Here is a 27960-nt window from a genome sequence, read left to right as displayed (position 1 = left end):
ACAGTCTGACAAAGGTCACTGACAAAGTAAAAATTTGTAGCAAGAAGGTCTACAACTCCAGGTCCCAATTTCACCTTAAATCTCTTCCAAGGGTAAAGACAGGGTCATACAAACGTCATACCTTTTACGTAACCTAACGCCCGCACAACCAATGCAACATAACATAAACGCTTGTGCTCCACACAAAATGTGTGCCCAAACCGACACCTTGAGCATTAGGTATAAAGGGCACCCAACCCCCTTCCAGGTTCACGTAAAATTAAATGCGGCCGACGAGCGTGGGGCCAGCGAAGTCCCGCCCCTTCCCTGTTTCTCAGAGGAGAGGGACGGGTCATTGTAGGAAGTGTGCTTGTATATGTGTGTGCCACTGTGTGAGGGAAATCCGTGTCCTCTGCAGTGCCCTACACCAGGTATATTCACAGCCACGGATTTCACTACACACGGCGAGCGACAGCGCAACAGAAGCAGCAGGCACACACCGGCACGCATTGTGAGCCTACAGAAGCGTGTGCGGATGTAAACACTTTGCGTAATCCTACATAACAATATATACATACATACATAGATACTCACTTTGCCTTGCACCGCATATACATATATGTGTACTTGTAGACGCGTATTGTACATGCCTAGGCACCGTGTAGGACTTCTTTCAGTGTGAGTTTGGGACCTTGAGATACACACACACCGGAATGACAACAAGACCCTGATGTGAGTATTTCCAGGCGCATGAAGGGTGTATATGTTTAATCCTGTGGAAGTAGGAAGTGTGCTTTTTGGTTTGTCAACATCATATATACATGTCAATTATACTTAATGGGTGAAAGGGGGATGATATATATATATATATATATATATATATATATCTGCAGCCAAAGGTAAAAAAGTTGCATGTGCTAATGTGTTACTATTTGTAATGTATATTTCAGTAATATTACAGTAATGTATATTACATTTCTAGTATATACTGGTTTCTGTAAAATATTGTATCGTAGTTATGTCATGCTTATTATCTGTAGATTTTGTCATAGCTGTGTATTTAGTTTCTTGTGCAGTCTGCGAACATATAAACATGCTAGTTAATAGAAAATGAACATTAGCTTTGGTTGGCTCAGTGATCTATACCATACATTTGAATATGTGTGTATATATATTATATAGTACCCTTGATTTCTTATATGTTAATAAGAAAAACATTTGAAACACAGGCTTTTAAAACCATCAAATTGTGAAATAAAAAGCCCCAAAGTCTGGGCTTTCAGATATAGGCCAAATACAAGATGTGTTATATTTATCTTAAAATGTTGACACAAACATAAGTTTATTTTAACTGTCGGCTTAAAACTGAATATTAGATCATTTTTACTTTGTGTCTAAAATATATATATATGTTAAAATCTCAGCTAAGGTGACGTCGCTTATTCAGTAAAAACTTTTCCCCTTCAAGTAAACCTTTTCTTTGCCCTAGCCAGCGGGTCACTTCAGAGTGGTATATGAAAATATAGCAGTTGTTCTACGTATACATGCAACTGTATGTGATGTGCAGAGCTTGCACCGTAACTATTACCGAAACATTTGCAGTGACTTTGAGCCAAGGTCACACAGTGCTTACAGATGAACTCACAGCTAGGGTCAGTAATACACAGCTGCTGCAATATCACATGCGTGTTGTGTGTGTATGTAATATATAAATGTGTGTCTCTGTATATGTATGAATACACACCCTTAAAGGCAAACAGTGTCCTAGGCAGGATCTTCAACCATGTAAGTATTGTAATATGCATTCACTTAACCTGGAAAAAACAAAAAATCTTAATGTGAAGCTGCAGTGCACTGCCTTCTATGTGGTCTGACATTGCACAACTGATTGGCAGTCAATCAGTGTCAGAAAAGTGCTCTCATTGAGATCAATAGGAGCGCTTGAAGGGATCTTGAAAGGCTCACAGAGGCAGCGCTGGCACTGACTGGCAGTGAGTATACCATGCAGCGGGAGATTTGAAGACATCTCCTGAAGCCTAAGCGTGGGGGGTAGCTTAATGGGCAAATGCATATGGAAGGATTTTGCAGAATCTCTCACACTCTTGCAAGGGAGGCACGACTTAAATTATTGGGAACACTTGGCTATCATCTCCATTAAAGTGTCTTATGATGCCTGAAGTGTCACTTTCTTTTCCTGACTTAACTATGCATTGAACCTGGGTGGTGAGCTTTACTCTCAAGAAGAGTTAGCCCTGTTTTGTGGATATCTATTTCAGTATGGTTTCTTGAGTCATCTCTCTCTTTCACTTCTGTCCCCAAACTTATACTTTGGGAGATAATTATTCACAAGGTCAGATAATTTAGAACATACTAAGTCTGACACTTGTGCCTTGGGATATTGCAAAACCTGTCTGACTAATCTTAGTAAGGTTTAACCAGGGCAAAGGTCAGTCTTACTTACCCTCTTTCCCCTATAGTCTGTGAATGCATAGCTGCCGCTTATCATTCTTTCTGTTTAGTATTGTCACATAATGAAAGGCTAGTATTGTTTGGGATTTGCTTGGGCTGATAAATGCTCTGTGATACATTTCTTTAGTATTGTGTAATTTAATGTTTTAACTAATATACCTCTGTTTACTAGGTACTTATATCATATCATATGATCTTGTATTATATGATCAGTTATAAAGGACAGTGAATGATAAATGGTATCTAGTGTGAGACCTTAACATGTACAAAATGGATAGAATGACATATTGCAATTTATGTTTAACTCATACTCTGTATTTATGTTCAATGCAGAACACCTCTACAGAATGTCTTCCCGCGACAGACGTCCAGATCTTTGCATCAAAGCAGAGCCAGGGACCCCAGAGAGTATTGGACGCCGGAGTCCTAGTGGATCCAGTGACAGCAGTGGGCATGGACCTGACCTCCAGGGAACTCGATGCTGCAGAGGGGGTGATGAAGAACACGATGATGCCCCTGGTCGGGCAAAATATGTCCTTAATTCTATTCCCAAGCGTCTGTGCCTGGTGTGTGGCGATGTAGCATCAGGGTATCACTATGGAGTGGCCTCGTGTGAAGCATGTAAGGCCTTTTTCAAGCGCACCATCCAAGGTGAGTGTCTTAAGCTGCACATCTTGAGGTGAACGAGAGGACTAAAGTTAGAGGGAAAAAAAAACAATTGTAAACCCAGAGTTGATGTGAAGTTCAATCTCAAGCTGGTTTTTCAGTGAATTATTTAAAAAAAATAAATAAATAGAAAAGTCAAATTGACATTGACTTCTGCTTTTCTGCTTAAAGGGATAGTTGAATGTCCTTGACAGCCCCAGTTAAGGAAAATGCACTTTAAAGTACTTTAATATGCATTCTTAAAAAATGGAAACAAAAATAAAGCACTAACCTGAGGTAGAAGCTGCAGTTTCACAACTGCCGCTGCTCCTAAAGGTAGCCTCAATAGGTCAATGCTGTGTAAGCCTGGGTGCCTTTTGAGTCCCTCGTTTTATGTAGATAGAAAAGTTGTCTCCTCTTGTCCATGGCATGTGCCTAAAGTCTGCCTTGTATATTACTATATTCAAAGTACACTTTACATGTCAATAAGAATATTATTTAAATATTTATATTAACAAATAGCTACGCTTTATTGCTAATTCTTTAACGACTTTAGTTCTGAGATGCAGCCCAGTAAATCACACACCTGCTGTTTATATATTTTCCTTCTGGGTGTTTACCTAGAGATCAGGCCCCTTACATTGGTACTTAAATGGTCATAGGCTTGAAGAGGTGATGAGATACTAATAAAGGGATGACTTGTTCATGCCATTACACCTATTTAATGGTGATGTGGTATAAAGAGCTAGTCATTCCTAGTGTATGTTGGGTGTGGGTGGGAATAAAAGGCGTAGTCATGGTCCTTGGTATGGAATGTGTGGCAGCAGTCCACCATTTGGTCAGAATGCAGCCTGGCCCTCGCCCATGAAATTGTGGACCACCTGAGGAGAGATCTAGCCAAAGACTGCCTCTTAACAATATTTTGCCCTGCAACATGGACAGTTGTCTTAGCAATGTACCCAGAAAAGCTTTTTGGTTACTATTCAGAAGGTTCAAGGCTAGCAAATGTAAACTGCACATCACAAATATTACCTGTGACAAAAAAACACATTTCACGAGGATCTGGAAAAATTCCAGGCAGAAAACTTCTACTTTTAGGCAATATTCTGCTCTTAACTCCCTAGTGAAGAGAATGAGAGTCTTAAGTCCTAGCATTGAATATCAGGTCCTTATCTCACTTGAACACTAAAGAGAGGACTTGAGGGCGTTATCATATGTTGTGTGGTGAAGGATAGTATTTAATAAGATGTGTAATAAAAAATGTATTGCCTTTTTAAGGTCATCTTCAGATTGTTTGCCCCAGGTGGTTAGTAAAGATGGTGCCAAGTTGTCTGAGAAAGATGTGCAGATGTGATTTTCTAGATTCTGCATTCTGGAGCACGAAGAGCCAGTCCTGTGAACAAGATGTCCACCAATCTGTAGCGGGTTAAAATCTGCTAGAAACTTACTTAAGGCAGATTTCTGCTATGCTAACTGTTATGAGGTTTGCGTTGGGACAGTAGTTTAGGTGCAGGCTCGACTACTGCAGTAGCTCTCCATGGAATTGGGAGTTGAACCAGTTAAGATCTGAATTTCTTTGGCGTTAAATGCCTTTGGAGTTAAGGGAATCTACAGGAAGCCTTTTGTGCTTTCCGGTCTGTTACAGAGGCTATTGTAGAGGAAGATCTGAGAAGAGGAGCAAACGCTTACATGTCCATCTTTATTGATAATTAGACACACCACTCATTTTTGTTGTATGCTCATGTGATCTTAAGCTGCTGCATAACAGGAAGGTATCTCCAGAAAATGATCTGGTAGATTATATTAACGTTTTTATTTTAGCACTTGATAAGAAAGTTTGATCCAATTCAAGCAGCATAATTCCATTACTGTTGATTTAGCCCAATTAAATAAAACAATTTTTTTGTCTTTTGTCTCAGGTAACATTGAATACAGCTGCCCAGCCAGCAACGAGTGTGAAATTACCAAAAGACGTAGAAAGGCGTGTCAAGCATGCCGTTTCACCAAGTGCTTAAGGGTGGGCATGCTAAAGGAAGGTGGGTCTGGACAGTATTCTCATCGCTTTGTTTGGTTTTGCATTTGACCTGCTGATTCAAACTTTCTACTACTTCTTCACTGCATCTGACAGCTTAGATCCAGAAATACCAGCTCCAGTTGAGTGGAGACTGGACTCAAAATAGACAATTTATTCCCCTTGGTATTTATGTAATCTTCTTTGTACATCATTAGTCCTCAAGGAACTAATAACTGTAAGATGTAGTACTTGATAAACATAACAGAACTGCTTTAAATGGTTTTACATTACCTGCTTGCTTATATTTAGAATGCTTTTTTTCTGTGTTATATAGGGGTACGCTTGGACCGGGTCAGAGGTGGACGTCAAAAATACAAAAGGAGGCCCGAAGGAGATGTTCTTCAATATACAGCTGGGGGGCAGGTGCAGCAAGGCCCAGCAAATGTGGTCAAGAAACCAGGTATGATAACCACTGCCCCATCCTCTTTCTGAAAGACTACACTCTAAATATCACCTTTATCCTGCACTAGACCTAATGCTGCCCTTAGCAAAGTTATGTTATACTCTCTCCATTATGCTTTGCAGCACCTTCTGCAATTGCTTAACTGACCCTATCTCGATCTCCTCACCCTCCATGCAATTGCCTACACTATTATTTATTTATTTTACAAAACCTTTCCTTGCAGTCAGTGCTCATCTGCATTTTTTGTTTTCTTTATACTTTTGATCTTTCATTGGACCCCAAGATCTTATTGGCTCTTTCATTCTTAAAATAATTGGGCACATACATTTTCTCTTCACCATCTCAACTTGGTATGTTTTTGTTCCTGGTCCAACTGTTTGATATCTGTTTGTCATACTTATCTCTTTTGATGCACATTGTTTTCTGTCACCTTTGCTCTGCAACCCAATCTACACATGCTACAGTGTACACTGATACACAGTGATGTTCACCTTTTTCACTGGCCGCAGTAGAATAGACTCCTCCTCAGGGACAAACTTATAAATTACTCTCTTCTTCTATAAGCTTTAAACCTTGTGTTGCTATAGCTTCTGTGGTTCGGTCATTTGAAACATGAATGCAGCATTTACAGAAAGATTAGGCTGCAGGGGCTTCAGATCAACATTTGGCTTTTGACCAGCTGTTGATAGAAACAGACATGTCTACTTTAGGAATGTTCCCACTGATGTACATGGCTATTGTAGACTTGTCAGGCCTACTTGCATATTCCCATTCATTTGGAGCATCAGAGCAGCTATTCCTGGGTGTCAGGAGGTGAAACATTTTCAGTTCAGAACTCTGCTATTCAAACTTCCCTAAGCAAACCAAGAAATCATGAAAGTGAATTTGGTGGTCTGTTTGAGATCTTCTGTGTTACAGTGGCCACCTGCCTGGACGATTGTCAGCTGGTTGGCTATTTAGGTGCAGATTTGCTCCAGATTGGTTGAGAGAATGATCTTGGATGTAATGTATTTGCTGAGAGGGTGGTGGATAGGTGGAACAACTACCCATCAAAAGAGGTAACACAGTGGCTTTAACCATGCATGGGATAGGCATAAAGCTACACTGAATGTAAGACAACCAAGGGCCAAGAAGTTTGAGTCTTTACACCTAGAAAAATGAGCAGACTAAATGGGCAGAATAGTACTTATCTGTCATCAAATTCTATGTTTCTTTGATTTGAGCTGGTAAGGAAATCCCACCATCAGGTTGTGTATCTAGAGCCACAGTCTGAAATGGTGTGAATTCTGTAGAGGACCTTCTAGTTTGGCAAGGCTTTTTGGGAATGTTATAGCCTTACTTTAGAGCAAGAAGAGTTACTTCAGACAGATACCCGAAGGTCTGGAAAATGTGTTCTGCTAGCGGGGTTTTTATGTTTGAAGCTTCAGTCCTTCAGCTTCTGGTGTTCCTCAAGGAAGGATATGACAGTGCCAATCCACAGTGAAGGTCCAAGTGTCTGCCTTGTTAATATTCGTAAATAAAAGATTGGCAGTGTATCCTTGGGCTGCCTGCTTTGTTAAAGCAATTTCCAGAATCTGCCCAAGGTTTTGCTGTGGGATTTTAACCTGGTCCTCCATTCGACCCCTGGAATATGGGCCTGCGAGATTTCTGACTATAAAGGCAGCATTATTGAACACCAGGCTTTATGCATTAGAGATCCATTGTTAAAGATTTCAGAAGTCAGTTACCCTATCTCTACTCAGATTTTCACTACTCAGATTTTCTTCCTAAGGTTACATGATGTTTCAACAAGAATCAAGATATACATCTGCCTACATTCTGTCCAAATCTAGTGTCAGATACTAAAAAGACTCTTTGTACACTAAATGATAGGTGTATTCTGCGCTGTATTTGGAGAATAGCACCGTTGGGATTTGATTCTAATCTACTGGTGGGTTTTTCATGGGTATCAAAGGGGAATAATGTATCAAGTCCTATGATTTTCATGTTGTATTATCCAGGCTACTGTGGAGGCCTGCAAGGGAATGTGGAGAGATTTCCCCCCCCCCCCGAAGCTGAGCGCCTGTTCAGCTGCATCTTTTGGGACAGAGAAGGCAGCCATTTCTCTGGGTTCTGATCTGCAAGGTGGCCACGTGGAAGAAACTGTGCTTCGTCATGCATCGGGTGTTAAATTTGAAATATTAGGCTTATGCAGAGTTTGATTAGATGGTCCTTCAAGTAGTCTTCTGTTGTCTCTCCTTTTTGTCTTGGATATATCTCTGTATGACTGCTGTCAGGAAACTACTTTTCCTTGCATATCTCCTGGAAGCATTTAATCTCACCCGATATTTTTTTCTAATTCATATTTTAATTACGCATAGAGGAGGTATAGGGGAAGGGGTTATCTATAGGTTTGTTCCTTCCCTGAGTTGGGAGGTGTTGTCTTTGCCACTGTCTTCCATATTATAGTGCTGTGTGGTGCCCTCTAGCAGGTCTTCCTGTTTGCCCTTTGTTCCCTTTACTTCAAACCTCTGTTTGCTTTTAACAAGTATTCTCTATCTACCCTCTCTGTCCCCAGTTCCAATGAATGCAGTTGTCTCCCACCTATTGGTTGCTGAACCAGACAAGTTGTTTGCAATGCCAGATCCAGCACTTCCTGATGGCTATCTGAAATCTATGAGCACACTATGTGACCTGGCAGACAGGGAGATTGTCATCATTATCAGCTGGGCAAAAAACATCCCAGGTGTGTAAAATTGTTTCCAAATTTAAATGGATACTGTAACAAATGCTGGACCCACATATCATTTTCAAGTCTATTTTTATACACCTAAGATAAGATTTGTGGAAGGCTCATGTATCAGATTTTTTAAACTTTTTTTATTTTTTAGATGTGTGTTTATGTTTTACCAATTATGTTTGATATTGGGGAAAATGTTTTGTCAATATGGCACCCAAGTAGCCTTAGGTTAACAAGAGTAACAAGGACTAAGGACCTTTTAAAAATATAGATCTTTATGTATAAACTTATACATAAGTGTATTGTATATCTAGTTTCCATTTACAAATATGACCGTTGCTGTGCAATTAATTAACATGGCTCTGTAGGTACCGGTTGGGATAAATGATTGTTTTTTGTTTTTTTTTTTGTAAATAACTTTTAACTGACCAGTCATTTACTTTATCTAGTAACTTCTCTGTGGGTAAAAACAATGGTAAAGTTTTTTAATCACTATTTTTGCCAAGCATTGTGTATGCCATTCTCTATTTACATGCCTTCAATCAACCTTTAAACCAATTTCTGTATCATTAGCATACCTTGGGAATGTCCGTCTCTGAATTAAGTTTATTTGCAGATGCCCAGATTTTTTACTAAATACTTCTTTCTCCAGGGTTTTCATCTCTCTCGCTTTCGGACCAGATGAGTCTGTTACAGAGTGTCTGGATGGAGGTCCTTCTACTTGGGGTTGTTTTTCGCTCACTCCCCTATGAAGATGAAGTTGTGTTTGCAGAGGATTTTGTGTTGGATGAGGAGTCCTCTCAATCTGCTCGTCTCTCAGACCTATGTTCCTGCATTCTGCACCTTGTCCGAAAGTACAGGGCTCTCCGTGTGGAAAGGGAAGAGTATGTCATGCTAAAAGCTCTCACCCTCACGAATTCGGGTAAGCTATATGTTACAGAAATGTCACTGGATGGAAAGATGAAAAACCTACTCATTACACATTGTGCATATTTTCTTTACACCTAAATACTACCATTAGTTACAAAACTAACAAAACTAACAAATTAAAATTACCAAAAGGAATACAGTTTAATGTTTGAGGAGGATTCGACACAGCATGTACATTGTCAACACACCTTATTTGTTGTTTTACCCCTTTTAGATTTGTGTCCACGTTTTAACAGAAATTAAATGTTTTTAATGGATCTACTAATATACATAGACATATGTGATTATAACTACGTTATTATGTTCATAAGCCGGAAAAAACATTGGTAAGATTCTGAAGCCCAATTTTCAACTTCATCAAGTTAAATATGTGTTGAGTACATTAAGTTTAACATTTGCAAGACATTCCTATATTCATCCAGATGGACGCAAAACCCTTCATGACTCCTATAGGCAGTCAGATTTCTCACTGGATCCAACCGCTGTTGATTTAAAAACGGTGTTCCGATGAATAACCCCCTTTACTTTACCACCCTCACTGTAAATATGAATATCCTCTGTTTGTGAAGGAACCTATTGTTCTATTTGGTTTTTTTTTATGGCCTTTTCTAGTATACTCAGTCTGTAGGAAAATAATTTTCCTGCAAAGGACTTGCCTTGATGTTTCATATACTTAACTATTTTCCCTTGGCAAATAAACACAATTTTAAATCCTTGTGTTCATTTAAACTGTACTGAATACTCCAAAGTGAAGTCTAACCAGTGGTTCCTATATTGGCAAAATAATATTGTTCTTGCACCAATACCCTTCTTAGTGCACGTCAATATTATGTTTGTTTTTGTAGCTGCTACAATTTAGAGTTTACTTATATCCCCAAATCGTTAGTTTTACCCCCATTTAGTGCATACATGGTGTTTTATGCTTTTCCTTCCAAGTACAGGGGATTGGAAATTAGCGAATGTTGTGCCCATTCACAAAACGGCAGTAGGGAGGAGTCGGGCAACTACAGGCCAGTTAGTCTTACATCTGTAGTGGGGAAAAACAATGGAAACAATGTTAAAGGACAGGATTGTTGAACATCTGAAGTCACATGGGTTTCAAGATCAAAAACATGGGTTTACCACAGAAAGATCATGCCAAACAAATCTTATTGATTTTTTTTTTATTGGGTGACTAAATCAAGGTGGTGCAGTAGACATCGCGTATCTGGATTTCAGTAAGGCCTTTGACAATGTCCCACATAGAAGACTAAATAAACTGCAATCTCTGAGTTTAGATCCCAATGTTGTTGAATGGATTAGGGAGTGGCTGAGTGACAGAAAAGAGAGGGCTGAAGTCAATGGCGTATATTCAGAGCAAGGTCTTGTTACCAGTGGGGTACCTCAGGGATATTGCAGAAGGTCTTGATGGAAAGGTATGTCTTTTTGCTGACAATACAAAAAATTGCAACAGGGTTGATGTTCCTGGAGGAAGAAGCCAAATGGCAAATGATTTAGGTAAACTGGAAAAATGGTCAGAGCTGTGGCAACTGGCATTTAATGTGGATAAATGCAAAGTAATGCATCTGGGGCATAAAAACCCAAGGACAGAGTATAGAATATCTGATGCTGTCCTAACCTCAATGTCTGAGGAAAGGGATTTAGGGGTAATTATTTCTGAGGATTTAAAGGTAGGTAGACAATGTGGCAGAACAGCAGGTAATGCTAGCAGAATGCTTGGTTGTATAGTGAGGGGTATTAGCAGTAGAAAGAGGGAAGTGCTCATGCCGTTTTACAGATCACTGGTGAGACCTCACTTGGAGTATTGTGTACAGTATTGGAGACCGTATCTCCAGAAGGATATATATGTTGGAGAAAGTTCAGAGAAGGGCTACTAAAATGGTTCATGGATTACAGGATAAACTTTACCAGGACAGGTTAAAGGATCTTAACATATATAGCTTGGAAGAAAGACGTGACAAGGGGGATATGATAGAAACATTTAAATACTTAAAGCGAATTCACAAGATAAAGGAAGAGAGACATACATTAAGACCCAGTCAACCATAACTGCCCTTAAATTAACCCTAAACACCCCATTAACCATAACTGCCCCTAAAGTAACCCCCACCTCTCCTAACTTTCAGCAGCCCTAATATATTTTACTTAGTTAGGTGAGTTTCTGAACCATGTGGATGCTATAAGAAAAGAGGCAGGGCCAATCTGCAGTGAGTCAGAAAGGGGTGGGGCATATTGTCAGTGTGACTGCAGGGAGGGACTGGGAAGTAATAACTGCAATCTACATATAGATTGTGTGTGTGATAGCATGGATGTGTAAGGGGGGTCATGGCACAGGGAGGCTGTAAGTGATGTGCAGACCCCATATTGATGGCTGCACATCCGTGATGCGAATCTCCCATTCCACCACATCCCAAAGGTGCTCTATTGGATTGAGATCTGGTGATTGTGGGGGGGCATTGGAGTACACTGAACTCGTTGTCCTGTTCAAGAAACCAGTTTGAGATGATGTGAGCTTTGTGCATTATCCTGCTGGAAGTAGCCATCAGAAGTTGCGTACACTGTGGTCATGAAGGGATGGACATGATCAACACTACTCAGGTAGGCTGTCGCGCTTAAATGATGGTCAATTGGCACTAAGGGGCCCGAAGTGTGCCAAGAAATTGTCCCCCACACCATTACACCACCACCCTGAACCATCCATGAAAGCATGGATCCATCCTGCCTTGTATCAACGATGTAGCCTCAGTTTCCTGTTCTTAGTTGAAAGAAGTGGCACCCGGTGTGGTCTTCTGCTGCCGTAACTCATCTGCTTCAATGTGTTGTGCTTCCAGAGGTGGTATTCTGCATACCTCGGTTGTAACAAGAGGTTATTTGAGTTACTGTTGCCTTTCTGTCATCTCGCAGCAGTCAGCCCATTCTCCTCTGACCTCAACAAGGCATTTTTATCCACACAACTGCCGCTCACTGGATGTTTTCTTATTTTTGGACCATTCCCTGTAAACCCTAGAGATGGTTACGCATGAAAATCCCAGTAGATCAGCAGTTTCTGAAATACTCAGACCAGCCCATCTGGGAACAACAACCATGCCACATTCAAAGTCACTTTAACCCCCTTCTTCCCCATTCTAATGCTCGCTTTGAACTTCAGCGAGTTGTCTTGACCACGTTTACATGCCTTAATGCATTGAATTGCTGCCATCCGATTGGATGATTAGATATTTGTGTTAAGAATCAATTGAACAGTTGTACCTAATAAAGTGGCCGGCGAGTGTATATTACAAGATTTGTTTCTCAAACAAGTTTTTAAGTGGAGCCCATCTCTCGTAAGTCATTTTCATAATAAACACATTATCCTAGTTGGTCTATTGCAGAGACTTCTCAAGTACCTTAAAATAAGTTATTTTAAAGTTAATGATCTTTCTTAGTCCTCAATGAGGCTGTTTTTGTAGTTTGTCAAATGAAATGATTTGTATGGTCACAATTTTTCAAAGAACCTGTTAACCTTCCCAGATTCACATATTTCTAATTAGGAATTTAAATCTGGAAAGTTAAAATGCTTCATAATTGCGATCCACCAACTTGCCCATTTACTATACCTACCGGACTTCCCAAAATTCACTATTAGGTGACTTATTGATTTATAACAAATACCCAGTAACTGTGTTTACTACTTTTACTTCTAGTTTTGCTACTTTGAATCTCTACCCAAACTGAGCAGGGATAGTGGTGGGAAATATAAACCGACTTGGTTCTGTGTTCATGGCTTTGCTATTACACAAGAGGCCAGGCATTGGACTCGATCCCACACTGTCTCACACAGTGTGAAAGATTGGGGCTCTGCTGACAAAGTGGCAGACTAAATAATGGATGGCTATATGACAGAATCACCAATAATTGCTCTAGATAGGTGCTTTTATATTGTATTTGCAAGGTATGTGCCACTCCCTTCTATGTTATTTTTAATTACAACAATTTTACTTTTGATGAGTCATTCATATATGGATCCTTGATTCTTAACACTTTAATGATATTTCTAGGATATTAATTTGTAAAATATGGTATTTTCATCTGTCTGTAGACTCTGTGCACATTGAAGATCCAGAAGCTGTTCTGCGCCTCAGAGACACTCTACAGGAGGCTCTTAGCGAGTACGAGTCAAGTCGTCATCCAGAGGAGCCATGCAGGGATGGGAAGCTACTTCTCACACTCCCATTACTGCGTCAGACTGCTGGCCGTGTTCTCCAACACTTCCATGCTCTCAGAGAGGAGGGTACTGTTCCTATGCACAAGCTTTTCCTTGAGATGTTGGAAGCCATGATGGACTGAAGTGGCCTAAGGCACCAATTTGTCCTGGGGGGTTATCATGAATAAATAAGAAGGAAACATGCAATAAGCTGGAGTCTCTTTGTCCAGCAAGAGAGGGTGTAAAAAGTGGTACAGCTAGGAGTGACATTCAGAAGCCATATTTGGAGGGGTCTCGTAACTTAGAACTAGAATTGGAAGTCTTTTTTGTTCAGTTTTATATAGGTGTACATATACCAAAACCTAAAACTAGCTGCTTCTCAAATGCATTAGAGCCATAGCCCACCCCTCCAAGAGCAACGTGACAAGACTCCTTGTTGAGGTAACATTCATACAATTATTCTGGTGCACATGTTCTTTCCCTTACGGGTTCTTTTATTGTGTGAGACTTAATGCCAGTATTTTTTTCTTTAAATTTGAAATCTGATCCAATATATAGAAGGTAAAAATGTATTTACCATTAGTTTAATATAGTCCAATGACTGCATACCAAACACTAGATCATTCACCTGTCCTATACTTTTGTTAGCGCTACAGTTATGACACAAATCTACCACTGTGTCAAACACTGATGTATGAGATACTTAATAAAAAGTATGTTTTGCTGCTCAGTTCATCAAGTCCAGTGAATATTTTTTTTGCTGGATGGAGTGTGTGTGTAATGTAGGATACATGTAGCGTGATTTACTTGACCACGTCTCTTGGTTCTCACCCAGTGGATAATTAGCTAAGAGCTACGGGGAATGTGGGAGTGTAGTAAACCCACTTCTACCCAGAGATTAGAAGAGCCTCAACTATATCCCTGTTTCTTTAGCAGTGCAGACTGGACCTTGGAAAGTTATGTGGATCTGTTTTGCATTTAATGGCTTTTCATCCTACATACAAAATGTAAAATACATTCTCTTTAATCATGGTTTCTGCACTTCACTCTGATCCAATGTAGCTCTGCTCTCCCTACCTTTTACCATTCTATTCTGGTCCATACAGCACAGCTTTGTTGTTACTTTCACCAGAACTGTGATCTCATTACTAATGGCTTACTGTGACTTCTTGTTTTGATCAATATAGGCTTAATCTCTGGGTTTACTCCCCAATGTATATAGACTATTGTGCATTTGTAATATACCTCGTGCATAAAGATACATATTCAGATTCTGGCACACAAATATGGCTCTATGGAGTCTGAATTGCAATAAACTTCAGGGAAATTTTGTTGTGTGTGGCTCATTACTTTACTAGAGCAGACATTTCACTTAAAAGTCCATTAGCACAAGCTGTGTACAGAACAGAAGGATGGATGGTTACTTTCTATGATGCCTCCTCATTAATTAGCATATTGGGTATTCCTCTGGTGATGGGAAATTCTGTGCCTGATTCTGGGCATTTCAGAGCCCCCTCGATGACCTCAACCTGGTTGAAGTGGAAGATACAAAGCTTTATTAGTTCTATAACTTGCCTTATCTTCCCACATTAAGCACATGCCCCCCCCCCTCTTATTTGTAGCTTACCTCCAGTAGAACATGATGAACTTTTTTTAAGAACTCTTCATCACTTTCATACCCAGGCTGCAGCTCCCGAGGCAGATCTGAGGCATGTCCTAGCTGCAAGGATAGGAAAGTGGTCATGGGGCGGAATTGAATTCAGGATATTTAACCCTGTTCCATGTATGTTTAAATTCCCTTACTATATTAGCCTCTACCACTTCTAATAGGAGGCTCTACCACCCTTAAATGTAATAGATGGAAGTTTTACTTTACTAAGTCTCTGACCCCCTTTACCATTTTAACCTGTTCTTTGTGAATGGGCTTTTATGTTCCTATATCAAGATAACACCAATTCGGTTTGACTAGCATGAGGAAAGGAAGTGCACTCAATCACGATTTGGGTTACTGCATATGTATGGCTAGCTTCAAAATCAGATTGTTGGTGGAAAGAGTTACTTAGGGGCCTTAAGATGGTTATTTTACTGGCTTGGTTGAATTAAACAAACCAAAAAAAAACAAATGTAAAGGTTTGCCTTACTTAATTGAGTTTTGGGGGGAATGCTTAATTGCTGTGTCACCGAAGCAGACACTCATAGGTTGTTGCCATAGAAGTCTTTTATGTGGCCTATGACAAAAGCCTTCAGACAAAATACAATATCAAATCTGCTAAGGTTTGTTTGCTTAACATGGAAGGTCACCAGTAACTGGCAGGAATCTGCTCCCATTGAAAAGTGCATATGATGGCTGGAGTGTACCTTTAAGGAGATACTTACACTGTCCGCTGCCTCTACAAGTGCCTCCCACTCAAGCTTAGGGATCATACGAGCCACAAAATCTCGACTGAAATCCACAGAGCTCAGTTTGACTTCTTCTGCCTAGGAGGAATATTATACAGGCTAAATTATGGTATTTTGAGTTAAACAGTCTGCTTTTAACCCCTTCACTTCAGAGCTTTTTTTGCCATTTCTACCATATGCTGGTTCAACCATGATTGCCCTTTTCCATGTTTGATATATCCACACAAAAAGAAAATTGGGACAAGTAGGGCTTCCCTTTAAAACCATTAAGACACACAAAATATAATAAAAAAATAAAATGTAATAAACACCAAACCATGTTTTTACCCTCTGATCTCCCTACACTGATCACACTTACCAGCAAGCATGGCTCCAGAAGCCCTGCATTGCTGATCACAATTTGTGCGATCAGCTAGTAGGGGAAGTGATCAGAGATTCCTGCAGGTCACAACTGCTCTCTCAGTACATATAAGTAGTTTCCCCACGAAAGTCATAGTACACAGTATTTTTACGTAAACAGCTTTATAAGAAGAGGTTGAATCCCATCCTGTGGGAAAGAAACAAGATATAGGTAGAAAACATACGTGTCGGCAAGTATGTCAACCTTTATATTATGTAAATCAATGTTTGTTTTCTTTGGAGTAAAGACATGAGGGGATGGGGACAAACAAAACAGAGAAGGAAAAAGGAAGAACTGGAAGGGTACCAATCATATTAGACAATCGGTCAATGAATTACAACATTGTTGAGATACATGACTGATCAATCTTAGCCTATTTTACACAAAGATCAGTGACAGCCCTGTGGAGCAGTGCGAGCCATTAAAAATAAGAATTGAAAGGCTGGGGCTAGTCTCAGTCCGGGGGGAGAGTGGGGTGGAAGGGCAACGAACCGTAAGAGGGGAGGTGGAAAAGGGAGAGGCTGGAGGAAGCATGTTGGAGGTGGGGGGGGAAGGCTCTAATAATCCTCGCTTCAGAGTTCTTTGAGCACCACTGATAGAAACGCAATCCAACATGCCCAGACCTTTGTGTATTTATCCATCCTATCAGGGGACATATGAATCAACTCCTTTTTGCCTCTTGCAAGATGGTGGCGTCCATTAACCCCTTGATGACAATTGACGGTTCCGGCACATCACATGAAAACAAACGTTTTACGACAACTGACCTGCCAGGACCGTCATGACTCCAAATGGCGTTGCTGTAATGCCTCGATGTCAAGCCATTCAGCAACAGAGATATCTTCCCCGGGCGTCAGCGTACGCCTGTTTTAAACACCAAACACCCACCCCGGGACAAAATAAACAAGTTGAAAAAGTTTCACAGAGGGTCCCTCCAGACCCTCGTGAGAACTCTGGCTCTGAATGGAGCCCAGCTTTCTAATCACAATGTGATTAGTAAAACAAATTTAAAAAAAAAATGGTAACATGTAAAAACAATTTCCCACTGATGTCAGGGGAACCTTCTAGTTCCAAAAAAACAAAAAAAAAAAATTATATATATATATATATTTGTACGAGCAAGTCCTAAAATTAGCACTCTCACATGGAAAGAGTTAAAATACTGGCATGTTAAATGCCCATGGGATGTCTACTTTTAAAAATTGAATGATTTGATCAGGTAAATTGAATTGGCCGAGTTCAACAATGTACCAATTAATACAGGGGGATGGATGACCACGTCTAATTACTAATTTGAAAAATACACACGTCCCAAATGGCTTTTTAGCCCCCACGCATGTGGGGTATCACTGTACTCACAAGATGTTGACAACAACCAGGACCTGTAAATTCATACCTAGAGTACAATGTGTGTGGGAAAAATTACACAAAAAAATACTACTGCAAACTTTGACAAAGGTTGGTGGTAGAATTAGTGCATGGAAAGAGTTAAAATACCAGCATTTGAAATACCCTGGGGTGTATAGTTTTCAAAAATATATGGTTTGATGGGGTAAATTGCATTGGCCAGCTTCAAAGATACCCGAAATAGCACATGGGGGAAGAATTACCAAATTTGGAAAAATGATTTTGAAATAGCAAAACGCTACTTGTACGTATTGCCCCATAATGTGCAGATAACAAATAAAATAAAATAACATCGGGTATTTCTAAACTCAGGACAAAGAGTAGAATCTAGCAGGTTTTTTCATTCGCTTTTATAGATGAGTAAAAGATTTTTCAAGTAAACATTTTACCATATTTTATACTTTTATAGTAAATTACCGTATTTGCTCGATTATAAGACGACCCTGATTATAAGACGACCCCCCAAAATCAAAATATTAATTTAGGAAAAAAACAAAAAGCCTGAGTATAAGACTACCCTATAGGAAAAAAGTTTTACTAGTAAATATTAATTTATGTAAACTGATTTTCATATTTAATAAAAGCTATGATTGAGAAAAATATATTTTTAATTTCCTTTTATTTACCACTCTGCCCCCCCCAGTTATGCACATCTGCCCCCAGGCTTGCCACTCTGCCCCCAGAAATGCCTTATACCCCCCTATTTGCCACTCTGCCCCATGATGTGCCTTTTAACCCCCTATATGCCCCTCTGCCCCATGATATGCCTTATACCAGAGTGGCATATAGCGGGTTAAAAGGCATATCATGGGGCTGAGTGGCATATAGGGGGTTAAAATGCATTTCTGGAGATATAGATATATATATATATATATATATATATATATATACTGCTAACAGCAATCGCACTCCTATCAAGCCAAGGCAGCCAGTACATGCTGGAACCTGAGGATGTTAGAAGTGTGATTACAGCCTCCCTATGCCATGCCACCACCACCCCCTTACACATCCATGCTATCACACACACACTCATTCACAAACATTTAAATACTCATTCATTCCATTAATCACACATACACACACACGCTCAAACCCCCCACCCCCTTACCTGAACTGCAGATCTCCCACTCGCAGACTTCTGCAGGGGTCCGGCTGTGCAAGCAACTTCTCTGGCCCCGCCCCCAGAGGAAGGAGGGGGGAGGTAGAGTTATGTGAGGACTTTGCTAGCTTCCTGTTTCCTGCTGCTAATAGCAGAGACGCTGCTCGCGATCAAAGCCCTCGATTATAAGACGAGGGGTATTTTTCAGAGCATTTGCTCTGGAAAAAACCTCGTCTTATAATCGAGCAAATACGGTATATGATACAATCAAAAAATTACATCTAAAGAAAGCCCTTCTTGTCCTGAAAAAAAATCGCGTGGGTTCAGTAAACGGGAAAGAATAAAATTACAGCTAAACACGAGCACCGCAGAAATGTTAAAACAGTCATTGTCATAAAGGGTACAAAAAATAAAATAAACAAGTTTCCAAGAAGATCTCTCCAGTTCAAAAATATGCGTGTGTGTGTGTGTGTGTGTGTATAATATTATATATTTATAAAGTTTTTTTAAGCGCAAGTTCTAAAATAAGCGCTATATCTTCAGAAAAACTCTGGCATGAAAAGAATTAAAATTCTAAATGCCCATGTGGTTTCCAGTTTTAAAAACATTTATGATTTGATGGGTTAAATTGAATTGGCCAGGTTCAAAGATGTCTCCAAAATAGGACACGGACATTGACTGACCAGGTCGTTTTTTTTTTGTTTTTTTTTTTTAAATGCACACCTAGGTGGCCTTTTACCTCCCAAATAACCCGGCAAATACGGGGGGGGGGGTAATCAGTGTACTCAGGAGATGTTGAACTCTTATTGGGGAGCTATAAATTCATACCTAAAGAAGGTTGTGTGTAGGAAATAAAAACACTATGGTAAACCTTGACAAAGGCTGGTGGTAAAGTTTTCAAAAATATGATTTTATGGAAAACTGAATTGGCCAGCTTCAAAGATGTCCCAAATAGGACATTGAGGCAGAATAATCTATTTAGCAGGTTTTTTTCCATTACCTTTTGTACATGAGTGGAATATTTTTCAAATAAAAGTGCTTTTTTCTCATATAATGGTATCTAAGTAAAGCCCTACTTATAAATATAACTTGTGTGGGTACAGTAAATGAAAAGAAAATGTACAGCTAAACACGGGTACCGCAGAAATGTTAAAATCAGCCATTGTCACAAAGGGTGGTGTCTGGCAGTATTAGTCATTAGGGGACACAAACGTATTTACAACAAAAGGAAAGCAAACAACTCATCTAAAGGATAACTCCTGCCAAATTATTTCTAATAGACATACATTTTTTTTTTTTTTTTTTTTACACATTTCTAGTTTTTGCATTTTATATTTTTAGGCAACTACATATTAGCCATTTGTATATATTCCACTTCTGTAATCTTAGCCCAACCCTTATCACACTGCCTGTGATAAGGAATACGTTTCCTTATCTCTCACCTAACTTACAACATGATCAATTAAAGTCTATGTAGGAAGGAACGTTATAGAACTGTAATAAGATTACACAGAGAAAGTCATCCAAAATATCACAACTGAAGAGTACCAATCACTAAGTAACAAAGTTTAATATATGTATACAGGTTTTGCGCGGTGGAGATATTAGCTTTGACGTTAGCAAGAGCCAACTGGCAATGACCAGGCAGTCCTGGCACGAAGTCCAGTAGCCATTTGATGACATAAGTGTGGCCAACCGCTTTATATATTCAGCCACGTTATGTTTCTATGCCAACGTGGTGATCGGTGAGTCTGGGGCACTGACAGCCAACTGCCCACCAGGCATTTGCCCAGTGTGCATCAAGTAGCCAGTCATACTTGGTATGTTGATGCAGCAGTGTGTTGGGAAGGCCCTGCGTGTTCCATATCTAAATTAAGCACTTACACCTTACATTACTGGATTTGGTTATGCTTTGGGTTCTATATAAGGCTAAGTTTTCACATAGTATTGTGAGTTTTAGGCGAGTGTATAAAATCCTGATAGTAATCCTGATAAAACAGGGCTCAACAAATCCCAGACGCCATGACGACTCAGAATTTTGTCCCGACGCCTAGGTGTTTGTCAGCCTGTGATCGAGGGGGCGCTGCTGCTGCTGTCTGCCCAGGAGTCTGAGCAAACAGCACAGCCACTCAGAGCCCAAGCCTGAGATCACTCCCACGGAGTGATTCTGTAGGCTGAAAACCTGCAATCGTGTTTTCAGCTGCCACCGGCAGCTTCAGGAAAGGGGGCTGAGTGTTGATTGGGACACAACACAACATCCCCCTGCTGCCTGATCGCTCCATGAGAGCGAAAGTGCAGAGTTAACCCCTTCAATGCCGCGGCATTTTAGGGGTTAATTCCCGTTTTGTACGGGGCTCTGCTGCTGGTGGTCCAGGCAGGCCAGCAACAGCAAAAACGAGCCCCCACAAGCCCTGTGATGATTCCTGTAGGCATGGAAGCCTACAGCAGTCATCAGAGACTCCCCCCTGCAATGGCTGGTCTATAGACCAGCAATTGCATCCCAGCTACCAGAGGAAGCTTCAGGGACAGGGGGAGAGGGTTCTTTGGTCTCCACATAAGTGTGGAGACCAGCCCCAATACCCCCCTGCTGCCTGATCGCTCCCTGAGAGCAAAAGTGCAGCGTTAACCCCTTCAATGCCACGATCACGGCATTTAGGGGTTAATTCCCATTTTGTAAGGGGCTCTGCTGGTGGTCTGCCTGGAAGCCCAGGCAGACCAGCAACAGCAAAAACGAGCCCCCACAAGCCCTTTGATGATTCCTGTAGGCATAGAAGCCTACAGCAGTCATCAGAGACTCCCCCCTGCAATGGCTGGTCTATAGACCAGCAGTTGCGCCCCAGCTGCCAGAGGCAGCTTCAGGGACAGGGGGAGAGGGTTATTTGGTCTCCACATGAGTCCCCACATGCTTGTGGGGACTAAATATCAGTCAATGCTGTGCTCCAATGGAACATCAGCATTGAAAGCGGTAAAAAAAAAATATATATTTTTTTTTTATAAAAGTAGTAAGTAGGCTGATGATGATCAGACCACTCCTAACCAACTGTTAGTTTAAAAAAAAATCCTGGCTTCTAACTTTTTTAGCTGGCGCCTAGATTCACAACAAATTTGTCAAGCCCTGTGATAAAATTCAGTTTCATATCAGTGGTCAAGCCATCAGACACTTTTTGTTTCAGATTAGCATTAAGTGTATAAGAACTGCAAACGTGATAATACAGATGTAACGAAACAATTATGAGTGGATTAGGCAGTGTTTTTACACACACACACACACACACACATATATATATATATATATATCCCTAGGGCTGCAACAACTAATCGATAAAAATCAATAATGAAAATAGTTGCCAACGAATGTTATCGATAATATGAGTTTTTTCAGAAAAATCTCTGAAAAATAGCGCTCCTTTTATAATCTGACCTCAAATAGAGGTCGGATAATAACACTAAGATCCAGATCCCCCCTGGGTGGTGGGTGTCTGTGGGATGAAGTTCGGATCATTCAATGTCTCTCACAGCAGTTACTACTTCCCAGTCCCTCCCTGCAGTCACACTGATGATTGGCCCCGCCCCTTTCCTTATAGCATCCACACTGCTCAGCAACTCATCTAACACTAAGTATAAAATGAATATTTGGGCTGCTGAAATTTAGGGGAGGTGGGGGTTAATGGGGCATTTAGGATTTAAGGCCAGTTATGTTAATGGGGTTAATTTAATGCTGAGGACTGAGAGTTTAATTCATTTAATAAGTTAACTTAAGGTGCAGCTAGAGGTAAACAGGGGCAAACCAAGGGGAATCTAAATCCTGGGGGCAGTGAAGATTAATCCTGTATTTATGTATCTGGCTGGCAGTGTAGCAAGCCTGGGCTCAAATGTGCATAGGGGGGGGGGTTCAGGTTGTGAAATAAAAACAAGAAATGCATTTTTAACCCCTTTAATCCCTTCTAGACGTACCGGGACGTCCAAAAAACGCCTATTAAGAAACCCCTATGGACTTCCCGGTACATCACGGGAGATCAGGCTGTCGATGTGTCCCTGACGCTGCAAGAAGGGCTGGACCTGCAGGGGACATCCTGTCCTCCAATGAGGTGCAGACACTGCGATCTCTGTGTAGGTCTTTGAGGACCTGCATAGAGATCACAGTGTGATCAGTGCAGGGGGACCGCAGGGAGGGGAGTGAGAAACCATGTCTTTCACTCCCCCTCCCGTCCTGAAACAATGAAGAGAAAAAAAGCCGTTAATTAATTTAAAAAACATCACTGGCATGTTCAGGAGGTCCATAAGAGGACCTCTAACCATTATTGTGTAAAAAAAAAAAAAAAAATTTAAAAAAAGATATAAAAAATACAAAAAATAAATAAAAATTATAAAACCTTACATCCCATTGCCCTAGCATAACATCTAGCCAGTATAACCCTCCTGCCCCCATCACAACCCCCAAACCCGTTAAGCCATAGGCGTAAAAATTATACAAAAAATGTACACCTTATAGTATGCTCCCTGGTGCTGGGAAAGTATGGAAAATCTATATAAATTAGGTATTTCTGAAATCAGGACACCTGAATTGATAAACTTGGAGGGGATTTTCCATCACTTTACCTAATTTTGTGAGGATTCAGAGGGAAAATGTAAAAAAAAAAAAAGTTTTTTTTTCTAATTTTCTCTAGTTTTTACTGAATTTCTCATTCTAAATTTGTGGGGACTAAATATCAGTCAATGCTGTGCTTCAATTGAGCATCAGCATTGAAAGAGTTGAAAAATAACAGCACTGACCTGAGTCAAGGGTGCTTCAAGGTCAACTGCTGGGCCAATGACTATCAGATCACTCCTGGCCAATAGGAGTGATCTGATCATTATGGCAGCCCCTGGATGACCCTGCCCTACAAAGAGAGAGGGGTCATCTAGGGTAATTATAAAAAAATAAACAAAAACATAATTATTACCTGATCACTGGAAAAAAAAAGTACCGAAATACTGTGTTCGGATTAAACGGGTTTGTTAAAAATGAAAAAAATGAAATGTTACTGCAATGTTTAGGACAGACTGGCACTAAAATGGTTAAATCAAAAGTGTTAAAATGCCCCGAGTAAAATATTTTGGGATGTCATCTTTCAAAAAATATATACTTTTGTTGAGCAGTTTTTCTTTTTCTGGCCGCTATTGGGGTGCAACTCCCAGGATACCACATTTTAAAAAAAATCTTGTTTAGAAACAGCGATGCGTGTCATTCATATTTAACCCTGTAAGTGCCAAAATAAATGAAATACCAGGCATATGAGGTGTTTCCAGAAACAGGACAAATACACTTTTGGAGTTTTTTTTTTCATTTGCACTGCACTGGCTATATTAAGTTTTTATAGGTGAAACTGAAAATGTCCTTTTTTCCTAATTTCCCCCACATTTTTAGATATTTTTCATACTTAATGATGGTTTATATATATATACAATTATTATTTCAAAAGAAAGCCCTATTTGTGCTGAAAAAAACAATATATGATTTGTGTGGGTGCACTAATTGAGAAGAGAAAATTTACAGTTGAAGAAAGACATAGCAAAAACACAAAAACGGCTCTGGTCTTTTAGCGCAACCTTAGGGGTTGCACCCCCCTCTATTATATCTTACCATATGGTGTAATTTTACTGTGGAAATTTAAAGATACATCACCCCAAATATCAGCACAGTAGATGGAAAAAAAAAATCCCCCATTGGACCGATAAAGATTTTACTGTGGAAGTTTAAAGTTATAACGCCCCACATATCAGCCCATTGGTTAAAAATTTACTTTTTTTTTTTGTTTGTGTTTTAAAGTTATACATTTACTATATTGCAGTGTCTGTTTAAGACAAAGAATGACTGTTAATAGTAATCTTAATGTTTTCTTTTTTTAAAAAAAAAATATAAAATATTTTTCTATTCTTTTATGCAAAACTAGTAACATTTTTTTAAAACACAAGTGAATAGAGAAATCTATGGCACATATCTGTAAAAAAAAAAAAAAAATATGGCATTCCCCCTTCCACAGGTATACAGGACACATTTACAGTTAAGCAAATAATTTCTTAAAAAGAAAAAAAAAATTCAACAAATAGTGCGCGACATATATGGCTTATGTGCACAGTTAACATTTCCATACATAGTTTATTTGCAATTGCAAGTATATTTTGGCATCCTTTATACCATTTGGAGCATGATGAGCACTGAACCATTAATTATCCACAATAAACAAGTCTACAAATGCAATATACTGGGAGCACAGCATTGTCTAGGTTGAATGTTGAATCTTGAAAAATGCCAGTTGCTAACTACTGGGCTGATATTTGGGGCACTATATCTTTGAATTTCCACAGTAAAAATTGCACCATATTCACAGATATAGAGGGGGTGTATGTGAGATACGTGCAGTGTAACTGTATTGGTCCAATGGGGAAATTTTGTTTAACCCCATGTAGAATGTTGAAAAATGGCAGTTGCTAACTACTGGTCCAATATTTGGGGCGATATATCTTTACATTTCCACAGTAAAAATGCACCATATTCTCAGATATACCACATTTGCTCGATTATAAGACGACCCCCCAAATCTGAATATTAATTTAGGAAAAAAAGAAAAAGCCTGAATATAAGACAACCCTATAGGAAAAAAGTTTTACCAGTAAATGTTAATTCATGTAAACTATTTTTTTAAATAAAAGCTATGATTGAGAAAAATATTTTGATTTTATTTCCTTCTATTTTCCAACCTGCCCCCCCAGTTATGCACATCTGCCCCATGAAATTCCTTTTAACCCTCTAAATGCCACTGTGCCATGATATGCCTTTTAACCCTATATGCTACTGTGCCCCATGATATGCCTTTTGACCCCCTATGTGCCACTCTGCCTCCAGAAATGTCTCATATCCCTATATGCCACTCTGGCATTAAGGGGGTTAAAAGGCATATTATGGGACAGAGTGGCATATAGGGAGGTTTAAGGCATTTCAGGAGGAAGAGTGGCGTATAGAGTTAAAAAGGCATTTCTGGAGGCAAAGTGGCATTAAGGGGGTTAAAAGGCATTTCATAGAGCACTCTGCCTCCAGAAATGCCTTATGCCCCATTTAACACCCCCCCCCCTAAACTTACCGGTGCTTCAGAGTCCCCTGTCATGTAGCCGGGGCAGCTTACGCTGCAGCCGGGAGGAGGTGTGGCTAGCAGTGGGGGTTGTCTGCGTCCATCGCGCAGACCTTCCCCAACTGTCAGAGATCAGAGTTCAGACGCAGACAACCCCCGCTGCTAGCCACACCTCCTTCCCGCTGCTAGCCACACCTCCTTCCCGCTGCAGCGGAAGTTGCGTACGCGAATCGCGTAGACATCTACACACTCAGAAGCACCGGTAAGTGGGGCAGGAGAAAGGAGGATCCAGGTCCCCTGCAGCTGTGGGGGATCTGGATCTTAGTCGTCTCATAGTCAGACCTGTTTGAGGTCGGATTATAAGACGACCGCGATTATAAGATGAGGGGTATTTTTCTGCTCTGGAAAAAAAAACCCTCGTCTCATAATCGAGCAAATACGTTAATGGAGGAGGAGGAGGAGGTGAGATGTGCAGTGTAAGTGTGTTGGTCCAATGTTTTTTTTTAACTCTATGTAGAATGTTGAAAAGTGACATTTGCCATCTACTGGGCTGATATTTGTGGCACTATATCTTTAAATTTCCACAGTAAAAATGCACCTTATTCTAAGATATACCGTATTGGCTCGAATATAGGCCGCACTTTTTTCCCCCCACTTTAAGTCTTTAAAGTGGGGGTGCGGCCTATATTCGGGGTCTAGCGCCGGGCAGGCAGCGGGGTTAGGATACAGATCCCCCGCAGCGGTGCAGGGGACCTGCATCCTACTCCCCGATACACTCAGACAGCCTCCCCTGCCAGCACTTCCCCTGCCGGCACGGGAGGCTGTCTAAGCGCATCTTGCGGACCGTCTGCACGATGCGTTTTACCTCTGCCCATCCCCGACTTACCGGAGCAGAATCCCGGGTGTCTTGAGGGGCCGGCGGGGGACATCTACGCAATACGCGTATACAACTTCCGGTGTAGATGTCCCCCGCAAGACACCTGGGAGTCTGCTCCGGTAAGTCGGGGGGGGGCAGAGGAGGACAGTGGCAGCATATCCCGGGGGGGGGACAGTGGCAGCATATCTCGGGGGGGGGGACAGTGGCAGCATATCTCGGGGGGGGGACAGTGGCAGCATATCTCGGGGGGGGACAGAGTGGCAGCATGTTTTTTTTGGTGAAAACTTTTTCTTTAAAAAAAGCACCAAACTTTTAGGGGGCGGCCTATATCCGAGCCAATACGGTAATAGAGGGGGGTGAGATATGTGCAGTGTAACTATATTGGTCCAATGGAGGAATTTTGTTTAACCCCATGTAGAATGCAGACTATATATAATATAAAGAGGGGTATATGTGACATTACTATAATACATTGGTTCAAGCGTGGGATTTTTGTAGCAAATACAGAAGTGTTAGAAAACGTCATTTGCTGGCATTTACGTCATTTACCTTTAATTTGTTTAATAAAATTATATAATTTTTTAGGGAGAAGTGTGTGTGTGTAAAAACTCCGCCTAATGCAGTCATAATTACGTCTTTATCACGTTTGCAGTTATTATATACCTAATGCTAATCTGAAACACAAAGTCTCTGATGGCTTGACCACTATTATAAAACCGATAGCATGACTTCAGCAAAAAAAAAAAAGAGCCAGGTACACAAATTTGGTAAGTTGCAAATAATTATCCTAGAACTGAGGCAAGATAGTCAAGGTAACTAAACAGTTAAACGAAGTACAGCCATGCAGCGAAACAGACAGAAAGGGTTTCATGTAAAGAGAAATCAAGCAGAGGGTGTAGAAAACAGCCTAACGGAGACGTTAAACTTGTCTTCTACTTTTTCTTTTATCGAGTCCTACGAACAGCCAAAGGTGTGTGGGGGGAAACAACAATCCCGTGTTAGTATTGATATAAAGATAGATATATACCCGTATAGCGAGCGGGAAACCGCGTGTAACGCCGGTAACGTGACTCCGCAGCATATTATGGGTCAAGAGCTTCATCCTCCGGAACTGATACACACGTGTGAGTCGCGCGCGCACACTGCCGCTTTCCGAGCACCCCAGACTTACACCGCTGCTTGTAAATCACGGCCTGTTAAAGCTGTTACCCTGAGTAGCCGTAGAAGTGGGCGGTGATATAGCGTGCACAATAAAGGGAAATAAAA

General features: G+C 40.5%; 2 protein-coding genes across 2 annotated transcripts; one reads left to right on the top strand and one right to left on the bottom strand.

Annotated features, from left to right (window-relative positions):
- The first annotated feature begins 320 nt into the window (after positions 1-320).
- On the top strand, positions 321-14733 carry ESRRA (estrogen related receptor alpha). Its single transcript, XM_053449033.1, has 7 exons — positions 321-711; positions 2782-3099; positions 5013-5129; positions 5442-5567; positions 8128-8295; positions 8942-9211; positions 13298-14733. The coding sequence occupies exons 2-7, from the start codon at positions 2796-2798 to the stop codon at positions 13543-13545; spliced, it is 1233 nt and encodes a 410-aa protein (XP_053305008.1). The 5' UTR covers positions 321-711; positions 2782-2795; the 3' UTR covers positions 13546-14733.
- TRMT112 (tRNA methyltransferase activator subunit 11-2) lies at positions 14730-27898 on the bottom strand. The gene is made up of 4 exons (XM_053449052.1): positions 27722-27898; positions 15779-15880; positions 15030-15122; positions 14730-14931 (listed from the first exon to the last, which is right to left on the bottom strand). The coding sequence occupies exons 1-4, from the start codon at positions 27794-27796 to the stop codon at positions 14830-14832; spliced, it is 372 nt and encodes a 123-aa protein (XP_053305027.1). The 5' UTR covers positions 27797-27898; the 3' UTR covers positions 14730-14829.
- Between the last annotated feature and the right edge of the window lie 62 nt (positions 27899-27960).

The sequence above is a fragment of the Spea bombifrons genome, chromosome 10, assembly GCF_027358695.1.
Source record: "Spea bombifrons isolate aSpeBom1 chromosome 10, aSpeBom1.2.pri, whole genome shotgun sequence".
Lineage (NCBI taxonomy): Eukaryota > Metazoa > Chordata > Amphibia > Anura > Pelobatidae > Spea > Spea bombifrons.
Note: the sequence above shows the minus strand (reverse complement) of the source record. Positions and strands in the feature narration are given on the sequence as shown.

Coding starts and splice junctions, on each gene's coding strand:
- ESRRA (XM_053449033.1), top strand. CDS start 2,796: ATGTCTTCCCGCGACAGACGTCCAGATCTTTGCATCAAAGCAGAGCCA. Junction 8,296..8,941: donor CTGGGCAAAAAACATCCCAG/GTGTGTAAAATT, acceptor TTCTTTCTCCAG/GGTTTTCATCTCTCTCGCTT. Junction 9,212..13,297: donor TCTCACCCTCACGAATTCGG/GTAAGCTATATG, acceptor ATCTGTCTGTAG/ACTCTGTGCACATTGAAGAT.
- TRMT112 (XM_053449052.1), bottom strand. CDS start 27,796: ATGAAGCTCTTGACCCATAATATGCTGCGGAGTCACGTTACCGGCGTT. Junction 15,881..27,721: donor GTTTCCCGCTCGCTATACGG/GTATATATCTAT, acceptor TATTCCTCCTAG/GCAGAAGAAGTCAAACTGAG. Junction 14,932..15,029: donor TTCATCATGTTCTACTGGAG/GTAAGCTACAAA, acceptor CACTTCAACCAG/GTTGAGGTCATCGAGGGGGC.